Below are 13,439 nucleotides of genomic sequence, written 5' to 3' on the forward strand. Positions count from 1 at the left end.
TTAGAAAGTTTAGAAAGCAGGGCATGCCCAGTGCTATGATGGCCAAGACACAGGCCAGCAAGCTGGCTGCTGGGGTGGTTCAGATGTGGCTGGTATGAGCCTGTTGGGGTGGGGAGGGCCCACGAATGGGAAAGCCACCCATGTGGTCGCTGAGAGCAACCCAGGTTCCTACAGTCAGCATCGCCTGCCAGCTATCCCCTCCCCACATTTATCCTGCTGGTCACACAGGCAGCCTGGCAAGAGAATACAAGTGATTTCCCCATAAGTAACTGTTGAGCCATGTTTTCTGAGTTTCCCTTGTGTCCAAAGACAGGGTGTAAAATGGTCAGGGGTATGGGACGGGGGGAGGCAGCCCTCATGGCCTGGGTTGGGAATGGAGATTCCCATAAGTGAGGGGCCGCAGTGGGCACTCTGAGACATGCCCACCCCAGCTGCAGGACCGGCCTTGCCACCGCTGGTCCCATCCCCTTCCTGACAAAGCCTATGGAGAGAAGCTGCTATTGCCCGAGGCCGCAGGGAGGGGACCACCCATGACAGAGGCCTCTGGGCACCAACAGTCCTGGGCTCTAATACCTCTTCTGTCCCCTCACCCGTGGAAGGCTGGGTGGTCTGGCTGGTCTCTCCAGGTCACTCTTGCCTCCACTTGTGTTTGTGGGGGTGGGTACGGGTGAGTAGATGGACTTGCAGGGGGGGAGTGCAGCAGGGACAGCTGGGAGCTCCAGAGCCTGTGGAGATCCTTCCCTACTACCATGTTCTGGCCAGACTTCTCTGTAGTTGGTGGGCGTACCCAGGCAGTGGCCCAAGGTGGTGCGTTTCAAGCCACCAGCGAGAAGCGAGGCCCCATCCAGGCAGAGGTCAGCACGGGTTTGCAGCCCTGTCTCTGATCCCCACTCTGCCCGCTCTGAACAGGCATCTGGCACAGAACCCTTTCATCTGTGACTGTAACCTCAAGTGGCTGGCGGACTTCCTGCGCACCAACCCCATCGAGACGAGCGGGGCCCGCTGCGCCAGCCCCCGGCGCCTCGCCAACAAGCGCATCGGGCAGATCAAGAGCAAGAAGTTCCGCTGCTCAGGTAGCTGCCCGCTCGCCCACCTGTCTGTCCACCTGCCTGCTGTCTTCAGTCAGCTCAGAGACCGGTGATGTTTTCCTCATGGCTCCAACCGCGTCTCCTAGGCCACTCTAGGCCCTCGAGTGGGCATAGTTCCCAAACTGAAGCCTGGGATCTGAGTGGTTGACCAGCCCCACTCTGTACTGTATGGAGGCTTAGGGAAGACTAGGGCTGGCTGAAGGTCCCTTAGGGAGGCCTGCCTGGTCAAGGACCCAGGTTCCTCTGCTCCCAGGACAATTTGCTGTCATGCTACTCCTTTCGGAATCAGGAGGCCTCAGTGAGAGAACTGCCTCCTCCAGGCTCTGGGGCAGCAGAAACTGGCTGGGGACAGTGTGAGTCAGCCTCTGAGCCTGGATCCTGGTCAGGGATCTGATGCCTCTCTGCCCGATCCCTCATCTTGGGCCATTGCCCATGAGCATCCTGTATTTTGGCATTCCCCGAGAAGTTCAAATGGGGGTGGTACAGCCCCCAGCCTCAGCCTGGCCAGGGAGCATCTGTGCTCTGTAGCAAGGCCTTCTCCACCTGGGGCTGGGCAGGTGGGCTCTGGGGCCCGAATTTGGGACCCCAGTGTTGTTCCTGGGGTGCCTTCACCTGGGCAGTGGGGTTGGGGCCTGGGCTCTTCCTGCAAGTCCTAGACAATTGCAGCTTCATGGTGTTTCTGCTTCTCTCCCCAGCCAAAGAGCAGTACTTCATTCCAGGTAGGAGAGTGGGGGCTACTGAGGCCAGCCTGGGGCGTGGGGGCGGCGGCAGTGGGTGGGCAGGGGCAGCAGGCTGAGGGGGCCGGGAAAGCCCTGCCCTGGCCCCTCAGCCTCCTGCTCCCGCCTGTCCCTGAAGGCACGGAGGACTACCAGCTGAACAGCGAGTGCAACAGCGACGCCATCTGTCCGCCCAAGTGCCGCTGTGAGGCCAGCCTGGCGGAGTGCTCCAGCCTGAAGCTCACCAAGATCCCCGAGCGCATCCCCCAGTCCACGGCCGAGCTGTGAGGGCCCCCTACCTCTCTGCAGCCCTCACCTGCCCCTGCCTCACTAACCCTCCTGGATCCACTCTGAGTTTCCCTCTGGTCCAGCTCTATTGGGGAGCATGGGAGACCCCAGCGTGGCAGGAAGTGGCTCCCCGCCACCCCCCACCCTGCAGCCCCTCTGCTTCCAATCACAGCCTACAGATCCTCTCTGGCCCATGGGGCAGGTTGGCAGCCAGAACCAGGGGTAGCTTTTCTCAGTCATGCTTTTGCCTTCTTCCAGGGGATGTGATCCCATCAGATTGAGTTGGATCTTAAGCCATCCTTTAGCTGTTTTCTTTCTTTAAAAATATAAATCTGTGCACATGTGTATGTGTGTGCATGAATAGCTACACATATCTGTCATCTGTGTATGTACGTTTTTGTGGCATTTTTTTTTAAAGATTTTATTTATTTATTTGAGAGAGAGAATGAGATAGAGAGTATGAGAGGGGGGAGGGTCAGAGAGAGGGGCAGACTCCCTGCTGAGCAGGGAGCCCGACGTGGGACTCGATCCCGGGACTCCAGGATCATGACCTGAGCCGAAGGCAGTCGCTTAACCAACTGAGCCACCCAGGCGCCCTTTTGTGGCATTTTTAAGGTTAAAAATATCCCCATTCACCCCCCAGCACCCCCATCCATCCTTTCTTTGAAATAGGATCAGTTTGCCTTGCCAGATAAATTCTTCTGGGAACTCCTTTGTTTGAGTCCCAAATATTCTCAATTTGGAAGATAGTCTCATGTCTGTCATTTATGAATGTGTAAGTTCTCTTCATTGCCTTTTACAGACGATTAAACAACAATGAGATTTCCATCCTGGAGGCCACTGGGATATTTAAAAAACTCACTCATCTGAAGAAGATGTGAGTTACCCATTGGCGGGGAGGTTGCCGTCAGGATTGTAGCGGGGGAGGGAGAAGGCAGATACTGGGTGTGTGGGAGCTCCCAGGGGGAGGCAGGGCTCCCGTGCAGGAAGTCGGCAGGGGGGAGGGGGGTCCTCAGCTGCATCATCCTTCTGCTGCCTCCCGTCCAGCAATCTGAGCAACAACAAGGTGTCAGAAATCGAAGATGGGGCCTTCGAGGGCGCAGCCTCTGTGAGCGAGCTGCACCTGACTGCCAACCAGCTGGAGTCCATCCGGAGCGGCATGTTCCGAGGCCTGGACAGCTTGAGGACCCTGTGAGTGTGCGGGCCAGGGAGCAGGGCTGGACTGCCACAGGCAAACCCAAGCCAGGGCGTGGGCGTCTGCACTGAGAGGATGGGAGTCCCCCCTCCCCCCTAACCCCAGCTTGCAGGAGGCAAGGGACAGCCGGGGACCCTGACTGCGGTGGGGCAGGTGATCAGATGTTGCTAACTGTGGTTCCCTGGGGGTGGGGTCGATGCCTGGTGAAGGGGTGAGTGGAGGTGGGCTCTTTTGGAGGTTCCCCTTTCACTGCCCTCTGATCAGGCTGCAAGAGCACCCATGTGCGTTGAGTTCAGGCGTGGCCAGCACGGATGCAGGCAGGGGGGCTGGAAGGCCCCAAGGTGGCGACATTGTCGAGATGACCTCAGCTGGCGCAGACGGGGAGCAGGGATGGCCCGTCATCTCTGGGATTCTAGGATCCTGTGACCCAGAGCCCGGCCAGAGCTCACCAGACATCAGGACTCAGTAGGATCCTGGGGTCCTCCATCTCTCCAGAAACGCTGCAGGGAGCCCTGTCTCTCCACCCAGGCAGCACTAGCTCTTCCAATGAGCATGCAGACCCTTAGAGTGTGCAATAGACCGTGCTGTCCGGTTGGACTTCTTACAGTGACAGAAGTGTCCCGTGTCCGCACTGTCTAGTCAGTGGCCACGTGTGGCTCTGCAGTTCTTGACGCGTGGCTAGCGCCACCAAGACACAGAACTCTGAATTTCATTTCATTGTAATCATCAACAGCTACACGTGGCTGACGGCTGCCCCGTAGGGCAGCGCGGCTCCCGACGGCACCTGGCTGGGTTTCAATCCCAGCCCTGGGGTAGGCCTATCGATCTGTTTTCTGAGCACATGTCATGGGATTCGTGTAAAGGAGAGGAATATATGAGGGCATTCCCTGTGGGTTTTTGTGTTTATCTGTTTGTTTTACAAAAAGGGGATTCTCTTTGTGCTGTGTTTTGCCACTTGCTTTTGTCACGTGTGAATCTAGTGTGGCTGTTTCCCCAGGCTGTGCGTACAGGGCTGCCCTGTTTGTCCTTACCCTGGCCAGGTACTCCTTGAAGGAGGGTGTCGTGGGCCCTTGGGTTCCCTGCGAGGGAGGCTTGGAGGGGGACGGAGGAGAGGGGCGGGGCGGCTGCTGGGCCAGGGCCAGCAGCACGTGCGAGCCAGAGTGCAGGCACAGGAGAACGGCCAGAAGCCCCCCACCACATGCAAACGACCGCTGCTCTTGTGGGTAGCTGCCACCTTTCCAGTCTTGTGCTTCCACATGTGCGTTGGCATTCGCACGCGCATGCGCACCAGCACATGGGGTGCTTACGTGTCGGTATTTCTGAATGGCACCCTAGAATCCATTTTATTTAGTGACCTGCTTTGTCCTTAAACACGATGCGAGCACCTGTATGTATCATTAAAGTTTCTTTTACAACATTATTTTGAAGGACTAGGTATTACATAATTATTGGAAATTTGGGCTATTTTAGTTTTTGTTATAAGCAATACTGTCATTGATATCTTTATCATGAAATTCTGTGCCCATCCAGGATTTTTCCCTTTTGATAAATCCCTAAAAAAGCCTGGCTGGAAGAAAGCATGAAGGGCCCTTTTAGGGCCTTTGGTGCCTCTCCCTTCCGAGTCACTCTCCTCCGGCCCAAGTGTGAAAGTGCCCATTCACTCACACCGACCCTGGGCATTATTATTATATATTATTATATTCTTAGTCATTTGTCAAGCAAAGATTCAATATGCTTACATGTCCTTGATGACTAGTAAGTTTAAACATTTTTAATCAATGTTCATAAGCCATTTTAATTTCTTTTGTGAATTGCCTATCCTGTGTCAAGCTTGGTTTTGTTTTTAGTGGGGGAGGGGAATTGAGCCAGGTTTTTGAGGGTGAACAGAGACTTTCGCAGATCTGCATGAGGAAAGGGGTCATTCTAGAAGGAAACCATAGCCAGGGAAAGGCATGGTGATGCAGGCCCGGATAGCATGCCTGCAGGCCAGAAGAGTCAAGGGTGTGCCGCTCTCCTGGGAGGTGGGCAGGTGCTGGTCTAGGGCTGGGTTAGGCTCCCGCAGGTCACAGGAAAGAGGGGAGACATTATTCTGTGGGGGCCCCTGGGGCTTTAGGCTGGACAGGAACACGACTGGGTGCAGGTTTTAAGCAAGCGTCCCTGGGGGTTGATGTGGAGCGTGGCCTGGGGGTGCCCTGGGCACCCAGGGAGTGAAGGTGGCCGCAGGGTGGACAGGAGAGCATCTAGAGGGGAGGGTCTCGAGGGGAGCATGAGCGCGGGGAGTCCTGGTGCTGTGGCCCCCAGCCTCGGCTCACTGCCTCGAGAGGAGGATTTGTGGGGGGGCCTTGGTGGGCAAAGCGCAGGCAGGTAGATGGCTGCAGGGCATAGCACTAGCCCCTGCCGCCCCCCAGGATGCTGAGGAACAACCGCATCGGCTGCATCCACAATGACAGCTTCACGGGCCTGCGCAATGTCCGCCTCCTCTCACTCTACGACAACCAGATCGCCACCATCTCCCCGGGGGCCTTCGACACCCTCCAGGCCCTCTCCACGCTGTAAGTCCGGGCCCGGAGGGCGGGAAGGCCTGGGGCTCCGGCACCAGCCTCTGCGCCCCGGCGGCCGCCTGCACTCCCAAGGGTCGTTACTTTGAAAGACTCACTGGGGGTGTCGGGCCCTCGTGGTCTGTGCGGTCCCATGGTGTCAGGATGCCACGTCTTCATAACTGCTGGCCGTCTGGGAAGGAGTGCTGGGTGGCCGCGTGGCCGCGTGGCCAGTCCGTGGCGGCGCGAGAGGGCTTTGCAGGGAAACCGCGCCTGGCAGGGCGTGTTGGTGGTCACACGGCCGCCTCTTCCAGAAACCTTCTGGCCAACCCTTTCAACTGCAACTGCCAGCTGGCCTGGCTGGGCGACTGGCTGCGGAGGAGGAAGATCGTGACCGGGAACCCACGGTGCCAGAACCCGGACTTCTTGCGGCAGATCCCCCTGCAGGATGTGGCCTTCCCCGACTTCAGGTGTGAGGAAGGTAAGCCGCGGGCCCCTGGGCGGGAGGGAGGAGGCGGGCTGGTCAGCCCTGGAGAGGAGGTCTCCCGTGCAGGGGGGCAGGGGGAGGCCCTGGTCCGGGGGTGGGGCGGGGAGCAGGGAGACCCCCTTTTTGCCCTGCACCTACCCCTGCCTGGCGGCAGCTTCGTGTAACTCTTAAAGCAATAATACGCTTATTGTGTAAAAAACGGGAAAGTATGGATAAAAGAAGGAAATAAACGTTACCTATTATTCCATCACTCAGAAAAAAGTCACAGTTCACATGTTAGTGTATTTTTTTATAGAAGTATGCCTCATGCAGGGAGGGATCTGCCGCCTGGCCGTGCCTCAGCGCTCCAGGCTGACGGCTTCACCGGGTCCGTGAGGGGCGGTGGGACCTTCCCGGGCCCCCCGCCTCCCTATGGGAAACCCGGTCACTTCTCACACCCATGTCTGTTTCCTCCGGATTCCCAGTCTCTTTCCTGCGGCCCCTCCCTTCTTTCCCCGCACTTGCAGCATGTAGCTGCATCCCCTGACTTCCCCGCAGAGCTTCGTGCACACAGGGCGGATTTTTACCCATGGTGACAGAGCAAGGTTGCAGCTCAGCCCACTGTCCCTGTTCTTGAGCCCTGCCACTGCCTTCAGCCTCCAGCAGGCCTGGCCTGCCTCCTCCAGCCCTCCCTGCAGCCCGCTTCCGGACTGGCCCATCCAGGCCAGGCGAGGGTGGTCCTGGGTGAGGAGCTTCAACTTTCACACCAAGAAAGATGGTCAGCGTATTTTTCTAAACAAAACCAATGGTTTTTCTAGAGCAATTTTACATCCTATTTAAAATTTCATACTACTCACATATATATTTTTATGTAGTAATAACTTGCTGGTCTTTAAAATTTTTTTTTAAATTTAACTTAATTTTAAATTCTAGTATAGTTAGCATACAGTATTATTTTAGTTTCAGGTGTACAATATGGTGATTCAACACTTCGGTCCATTACCCAGTGCTCATCACAAGTGCCCTCCTTAATCCCCATTGCCTATTTTACCCACCCCCCTTACCCCAAAATTCTGTTTCTTTTTAAACCTAACTATATATTTTGGGCATTTTCTTATGCCATTAAGTATCCTTTGAAAACAGTATTTTTTCCCCCAAGAAACAGTTTCTTTCTTTTCTTCTTTTTAAAGATTTTTATTTATTTGAGGGGGAGAGAGAGAGAGAGAACACGAGCCAGGGGAGAGGGGCAGAGGGAGAAGCAGACTCCCCGCTGAGCAGGGAGCCCGACGTGGGGCTCGATCCCAGGACCTGGAGATCATGACCTGAGCCGAAGGCCGAGGCTTAACCAGTTGAGCTGCCTAGACGCCCCCTCCTTTTATTTCTCTTATTACAAAGCGAGGCATCATCGTTTCCTTAAAAAGCAACAACGGACAATCCAGAAGAGTAAAAAGGTCACCAATGTGTCCCCTGCTCCTGCTTCCCAGCCCTGAATGACTCCTGTCACCCGCTGTGTGACCTTCCTGAGCTCTGTGTGTGTGTGTGTGTGTGTGTGCACGCACACACGTGGGACGCACGTAGGATCTTGCCTCACCGTCTGTGCGGGCATTTTCGACATGGCAGTCGCTGTCTGGAGAGTGTCGTGATGGCTTTAACCAGCCTGCTGCTTGGCGTTTAGGCACCTCAGAGTGCTGCCCGGAACATCCAGGGAGACAGCTCTCTTCAACTTTCCCCCCTAGGAGAACCTGCTCGAGGTGAAAGGGTGTGACGGTTTGGGTGTTGCTGCCAGGAGGCAGTGGAATGTAGCGGTCGAGAGCGCCGGCGTCCATTCCAGTCCTGGGGCACCTGGGGCACGTCACTGAACCACTCTGCCCTTGGTTTCCTCATCTCTGTATTGGGCTCATAGCACGCCTGCCAGAGAGCTGTTGTGAGGATTCCGGGAGTTCGTCCGTATTGCACGGTGCCCACCCGCAGCCGGCCTCCCTAACCGATAGTCACGGCCACCTGCTCCCTCGTGCCCTCAGCAACGCCTGCTGTGGGGTCCTTGTTATTACTCCTACACCCAGTCAGAAGAAAGGAAGGCAGAGGCCTCTCAGCAATGTTTACTGAATGAATGAATAAATGAATGAATGCATGAATACATGAAAGACGTGTGATGGGAGCTGATTCTGTGTCAGCCGGATGTGGGTAGAGACCCTGCGTTGCCGCTGATCAGCCTGAATGTGAAGTATACATTCATTCATTTATTCATTCAGCTGATCTATTTTGAGGGCTACTGTGTGCCAGGCTCTGCTCTAGGGCCTGGGCTCCTTCTGGGAGCAAAGAAGAGGAAAGAGACAAGTCTCTGTCCTCGTCGTGCTTGCATTCTCGGGGTGCTCGTGGCCCCCCTTACTGCACTGTTAAAGAGATGATGTTCCATATGGTGCCTGGCACGTAGTAGGTGCTCAAGAAATGGTGTGGTTGCCCTCCTCCTTCTGTGCTGTGCCTACGTCCACCTTGGATCTGAGGCAGGAGATTGACCCAAGACCCATCTCAACTCCAAAACAGGTCCAAGGGGCTTTGTTCCTGGTGGGGAAGGGGTGCAGCCAAGAGGGGACTTTTGGGTGCCTGGGGGAGTGTCAGAGAAGTGGAGAAGGGGAGTGTCTGCGGCACCGTGGAGTGTGACCCTGGCAGCAAGAGGCCCTAAGAAGGCCTGTCCCGTCACTGACGAGGCTTCGGGCCTTCCTCCCCAGGCCAGGAGGAGGGGGGCTGCCTGCCCCGCCCACAGTGCCCCCAGGAATGTGCCTGTCTGGATACCGTAGTCCGATGCAGCAACAAGCACCTCCAGGTCCTGCCCAAGGGCATCCCCAAGAACGTCACGGAACTGTGAGTAGCCCCAGGCCTGGCGTCAGAGGACAAGGTAACCAAGAACAGGTAGGAGCTGACTAGGGCGTGGAGGTAGGGCATTGCAGGAGGCACTGGTTCCAAGAAGGCTTTGAGCTTCTGTGTGACACCCTCTGTAGTCACCTGACGGCGTGAGTCACCCACAGTGAGTGCTTTCTCACTCGCAGCTGACGCCGGCTTTTAAAATAAGAAGTAACGTGTGTTTTCCACCTCACATCACCCCATGCGCATCCCTTCTGTCATGAAAACTCTCACAGAAGTTTATTTTTGCTGGCTGCATACTTTTCCACCCCATGAATCTACTATGATCTACATAACAAATCCCCCTTTGTCAGATAATTGTTTCCAATTTTTTACTAAATTGTATTATGATTATAAATAGTGCCGAGGTGCATATCCCTTCAGTGAAGCTGCTAGTCCAAGAGCGGTGCATTGTTAGGACTGTTGCTGCCTTTTGCATGATGGCCTTCCAGAAAAGTCGTCTTTGCACCCCTACTGGCCGGGTGTGGAAATGGCCTCCCCACCCCCACCTCCCCCACCCCCACCCCGTCAGTACTGGGCATCATGGTGCTAAAATCTTGGTTGATTTGGGTGTGGTATCTGAGCTTATGTGGGCGTGTGGATGTCAGCGTGTGTGACAGACAGAGATGGAGAGCTGGGCTTCTTCAGCAGACACCCCCAAATAAGAGGCTGTGGTCAGTCCCCGACTCCTCCTGTCCCCCGGGATTGGTCCCTCCAGGCCTCCATGGCTGTGCTTTTCTTTCCCTGCAGGGAGCGTGTGAGGTTTTCATTTGTGTTTCTTCCATTACCAGCGAGGCAGGCTACTTCCTCCCAAGCACATCAACCACTGCAGCCCTTGTCCTGTGATGCCCCACCCTGTCCCTTACCCAGTTTTCTATCATCCTGTTAGTGACCCATTTTCTCCTTGGTGCCTCATAGCCACCCTGAGCATAATGGAACAGTTGGGACAGCCTGCCTTCTTTGACCGAGGTTGCTGAAGTTCAGAGGCTGGGAAGATCTCTTGATTTCTCTAAGCCTTTGTTTTCCCAGCAGTCAATGGGGCCACGGGGGTGTATTGACAAGAGCCACTGAGAGGCTCACATGAGATGGGTGGGAAGTCACTTTGTATGATGCAGTGTTGGGTCAGAATGAGGAAGGCCCTGATTTTGCTGCTCTCTGGGTCTTTGTGGGGGGGTGGGGCGAGCCATCCTGGGGGCTGTAGTTGGTGGGGTTCCTGGGCAGGGAGCCCAGCCGAGGTTGCAGCTCCTGGTCCTTGGGTCACTGCTTAGCAAGGATGGCTGGGGGCAAGTAGGGGACCTTCACAGCATCTTGAATCCTAAGCACCACCCTGTAGACACGGGGAACCTTCGGGAGTGTTAGGAGGATTTCTGGTGGGCTTGGCTTTGAGGACAACAACTTGGGTGGTGGTGTATATAGTGGGTCCCAGAAGGGAGGCCAAGGAGTGGGAACAGACAGAGGCAGCTGCAGGAGTCCAGGCATGGGTGACGGTGTGCAGTCGGGAGAGATGTGAGACTGGAACACAGCAAATGAGCAGCGACTGGTAGGTGGGAGAGTCTGCAGCCCTGGGGCGCTGTTGAGTGAGTAGGAGAATCACCATCAGGGTCCTGAGCCTGGGTGGTTAGGCCATGGGGGTGATGGCTGATGGAGTCAGGGGAAGCCAGTTTGGGTGTAAAAGCACTGAGCTCAGGTTTGGGCCTGCCTGGGTCCAGCCTCACGCACCTTGCCAGCAGGTGCAGAGGGGCCCGACTAGCTGGCAAGAGGCCTGGCAGGTGGGCCTGGGAGGGACTAATGTGCAGATCAGGCCTGTCTGGCCAGGAAAACCGTGGGGCAGACAGGGGATGGGAGAGGAGCCCAGGAGTGAGCCCTGGGGGGTGCCTGCCAGCAGGGGGGAGGCTGAGAGGGTGAGGCAGCGGCAGGAAGAAAGCCAAGGGAGGCTTTATGTCTCAGTGCTTTTACCAGGTTCTTTGGCTGGCACCTGTCCACATGCTTAAGTGAGTGCATATATTGTCCTCCAGTTAGCGATTCTGGGCCAATTGTGTGGCCTGCGTGGAGGAGAGGAGAGGAGCCGGCAAGGCCCCAGCTGCAGGGGAGGCTTCCCCAGCGCGGCACTAACTGGTGTGTTCTCTTCTGTAGCTACTTGGACGGGAACCAGTTTACACTGGTTCCAGGACAGCTGTCCACCTTCAAGTACCTGCAGCTTGTGTGAGTATCCAGGCCTCTCGAGGATCCCAGGCCTGCCTCAGAGGCCAGGGGGGCCCCTGGTATCTAACTGTCCGGCTCCAGCTTTCTTGGAATTCCCTACCACCCCACTTCTGGCTGACCCGGTTTTGAATTTTGCACCGTCCCTCCCAGAAGGTCCGTGCATAGAGCTGTGTTACCACCTAGTGGTCATGCTTGGGAATGGCATGTTCCAGGCTGCCTTGCCTTGGACCCTGTCCGCTTCTGCCCGGCCCATCACCCCAAGCCTCCCTCTGGGCTGAGAATGATTGTTCATGAGGGTCATCCCGGCAAAGAAAGGAGCCAGAGCAGAAGAGGCTGATGGAAAACTTCTCAGTTCAACCGTGGCCCTCAAACCAAACATGAAATATGGCAGTTACAAATACATGTCTGTGACTACGTTTTTCTTTAGGCTAATATCTTTTTCTGTTATTTCCACTTTTGACCCTTTATGTCCCAGGAAAGTATATGAGATAAGCCTCCGAATAACTTCAGTTCCTCTTAGCCTTCCAGCCTAATTAACACCTCACCTCAGCTGTCTTATCTGCTCATTGGCCAGATTCTCCCCAAAAGAAGTCCAGATAACATTCCATCTTAGTTGGGCTTGGAGTGGTGCTCCTCAGGTGTGGTCTATGGACCAGTGGCCACTAGAGAACTGTTTGTAATGGGTCTGCAATTAGATGAGAAACTTGCACCAGAATGCAAATCAATGTCTTGCTTCCTTGGCTGAGAAGGTGTTACTGTGACAAGACTCTTAGCTCAACTATGTTGTGTTTAGTGTCCTAAGTGATTTGGACTTTTGCAGAAGTTCTTGGTTGTGGGACATTCAGTTCAGGGACTGGCTACTCTGAGGAGCACTGGCTTCCAGAATCTCGAAGCTCCGGTGTATCTGTCTTTGCTAAAGACCTAGCAGATGTGTTTTGACTGTCCCCATGGTGGGGAGGGGAGGGAGGGTGGTGATTTGGTGGCTGGTGACAGAGTAGCCTAGACACAGACAGCCTTTCTCTGCTCTGATTTGGGGCAGCCGCGTTGGTGGCTGGGACACGCTTGGGAGGAGAGGAAGGAGAGAGGACCGATGTGGGGCCAGTCCTTGCCCATCACAAGGAGGGGCCACCCAGTGTGCTGAGCGCTCAGTGAAGAACCTCAGTGTGTCCTAAGAACAATGGACCGGTCTTGAATGAGATTAGTTAGAGGAATGTTCACTAAGAGACACTGAAGGCAGGGCATATGGTTTCATGTTACAAATATTTCCTGAGCCAAGAGCTACATGAAGTGAGGCGACATGAAGGCCCCTAAATCATGGGCCCTCCCCCGAAGGCGGTGGGCTGGTGGGCATGCAGGAGGGAGGCTTGGGGCACATAAAGTCATGGGACTGATGAGTGTTCCAACAGAGGGAAAGACACATTAGGGGTGTGGCTCAAAGCGGTGTGGGGGGTGATGGAGTCAGTGGGGGGTGCTGGGGCAGAGGCAGAGCCACCAGTGGGCAGAGGGAACAGGGGCAAGAGAATTTCAAGAAGGGTAGCAAATCCACGCCAGGCATGCGGGAGGCAGTGAGGGAGAGGTGGGCCGGAACCCAGAGCACCTAGCAGGTGTCTGGGCTAATTTTGTAGGCAAATGGGAGCCACTGCGGGATTTGGCAGGGAAGTGACTTAGTCAGATTTGTGGTGCCCACCCGTGTGGAAGATGGATCAAAAGGGGGCAAAGCTGCAGGTGAGAGATGAGGTAGCTCCTGAGCCAGAAGCTGGGAGAGAGATGGCCTGAGTGAGCAGAAAGGGAGAAGGAGGAGGCTGAGAGAGAGGAGGTGGTGGGGCGCAGTTTCCGGGTTGTCAGGGCCGTGGACTGGGTGGGTGGGGGGAGAGGCACAAGATGTGGACCGGACTTCGAGTGTCTCTGGAGGGGAGTTCATAAGCCCCGGCTGCTGGGCCCCCAGAGGAGGGCACTGCTGCCTGCAGTGGGGAGGGAAGCCTAGAGCGTCCCCGAGGCTCCCAGAGTGGACTACAGGGAGAGGGTCCGCGAGGTAGGGTTGGCTGG

At 55.8% G+C, this 13,439-nt stretch overlaps 1 protein-coding gene across 5 annotated transcripts in view; it reads left to right on the forward strand.

The window, feature by feature from the left end:
• Window positions 1-13,439, forward strand: part of SLIT1 (slit guidance ligand 1) — a 167,654-nt gene that overhangs the window by 124,550 nt on the left and 29,665 nt on the right. For all 5 annotated transcript variants that reach the window (XM_081823725.1, XM_081823724.1, XM_081823728.1 and 2 more), the window contains exons 14-22: window positions 910-1,073; window positions 1,784-1,807; window positions 1,944-2,088; window positions 2,895-2,969; window positions 3,140-3,283; window positions 5,696-5,839; window positions 6,139-6,305; window positions 9,020-9,152; window positions 11,325-11,393. In XM_081823725.1, coding sequence (XP_081679851.1) covers window positions 910-1,073; window positions 1,784-1,807; window positions 1,944-2,088; window positions 2,895-2,969; window positions 3,140-3,283; window positions 5,696-5,839; window positions 6,139-6,305; window positions 9,020-9,152; window positions 11,325-11,393 — 1,065 coding nt within the window. The remainder of the gene's footprint in view (window positions 1-909; window positions 1,074-1,783; window positions 1,808-1,943; window positions 2,089-2,894; window positions 2,970-3,139; window positions 3,284-5,695; window positions 5,840-6,138; window positions 6,306-9,019; window positions 9,153-11,324; window positions 11,394-13,439) is intronic.

Source organism: Leptonychotes weddellii, chromosome 6 (genome assembly GCF_054177405.1).
Source record: "Leptonychotes weddellii isolate Sample4059 chromosome 6, ASM5417740v2, whole genome shotgun sequence".
Lineage (NCBI taxonomy): Eukaryota > Metazoa > Chordata > Mammalia > Carnivora > Phocidae > Leptonychotes > Leptonychotes weddellii.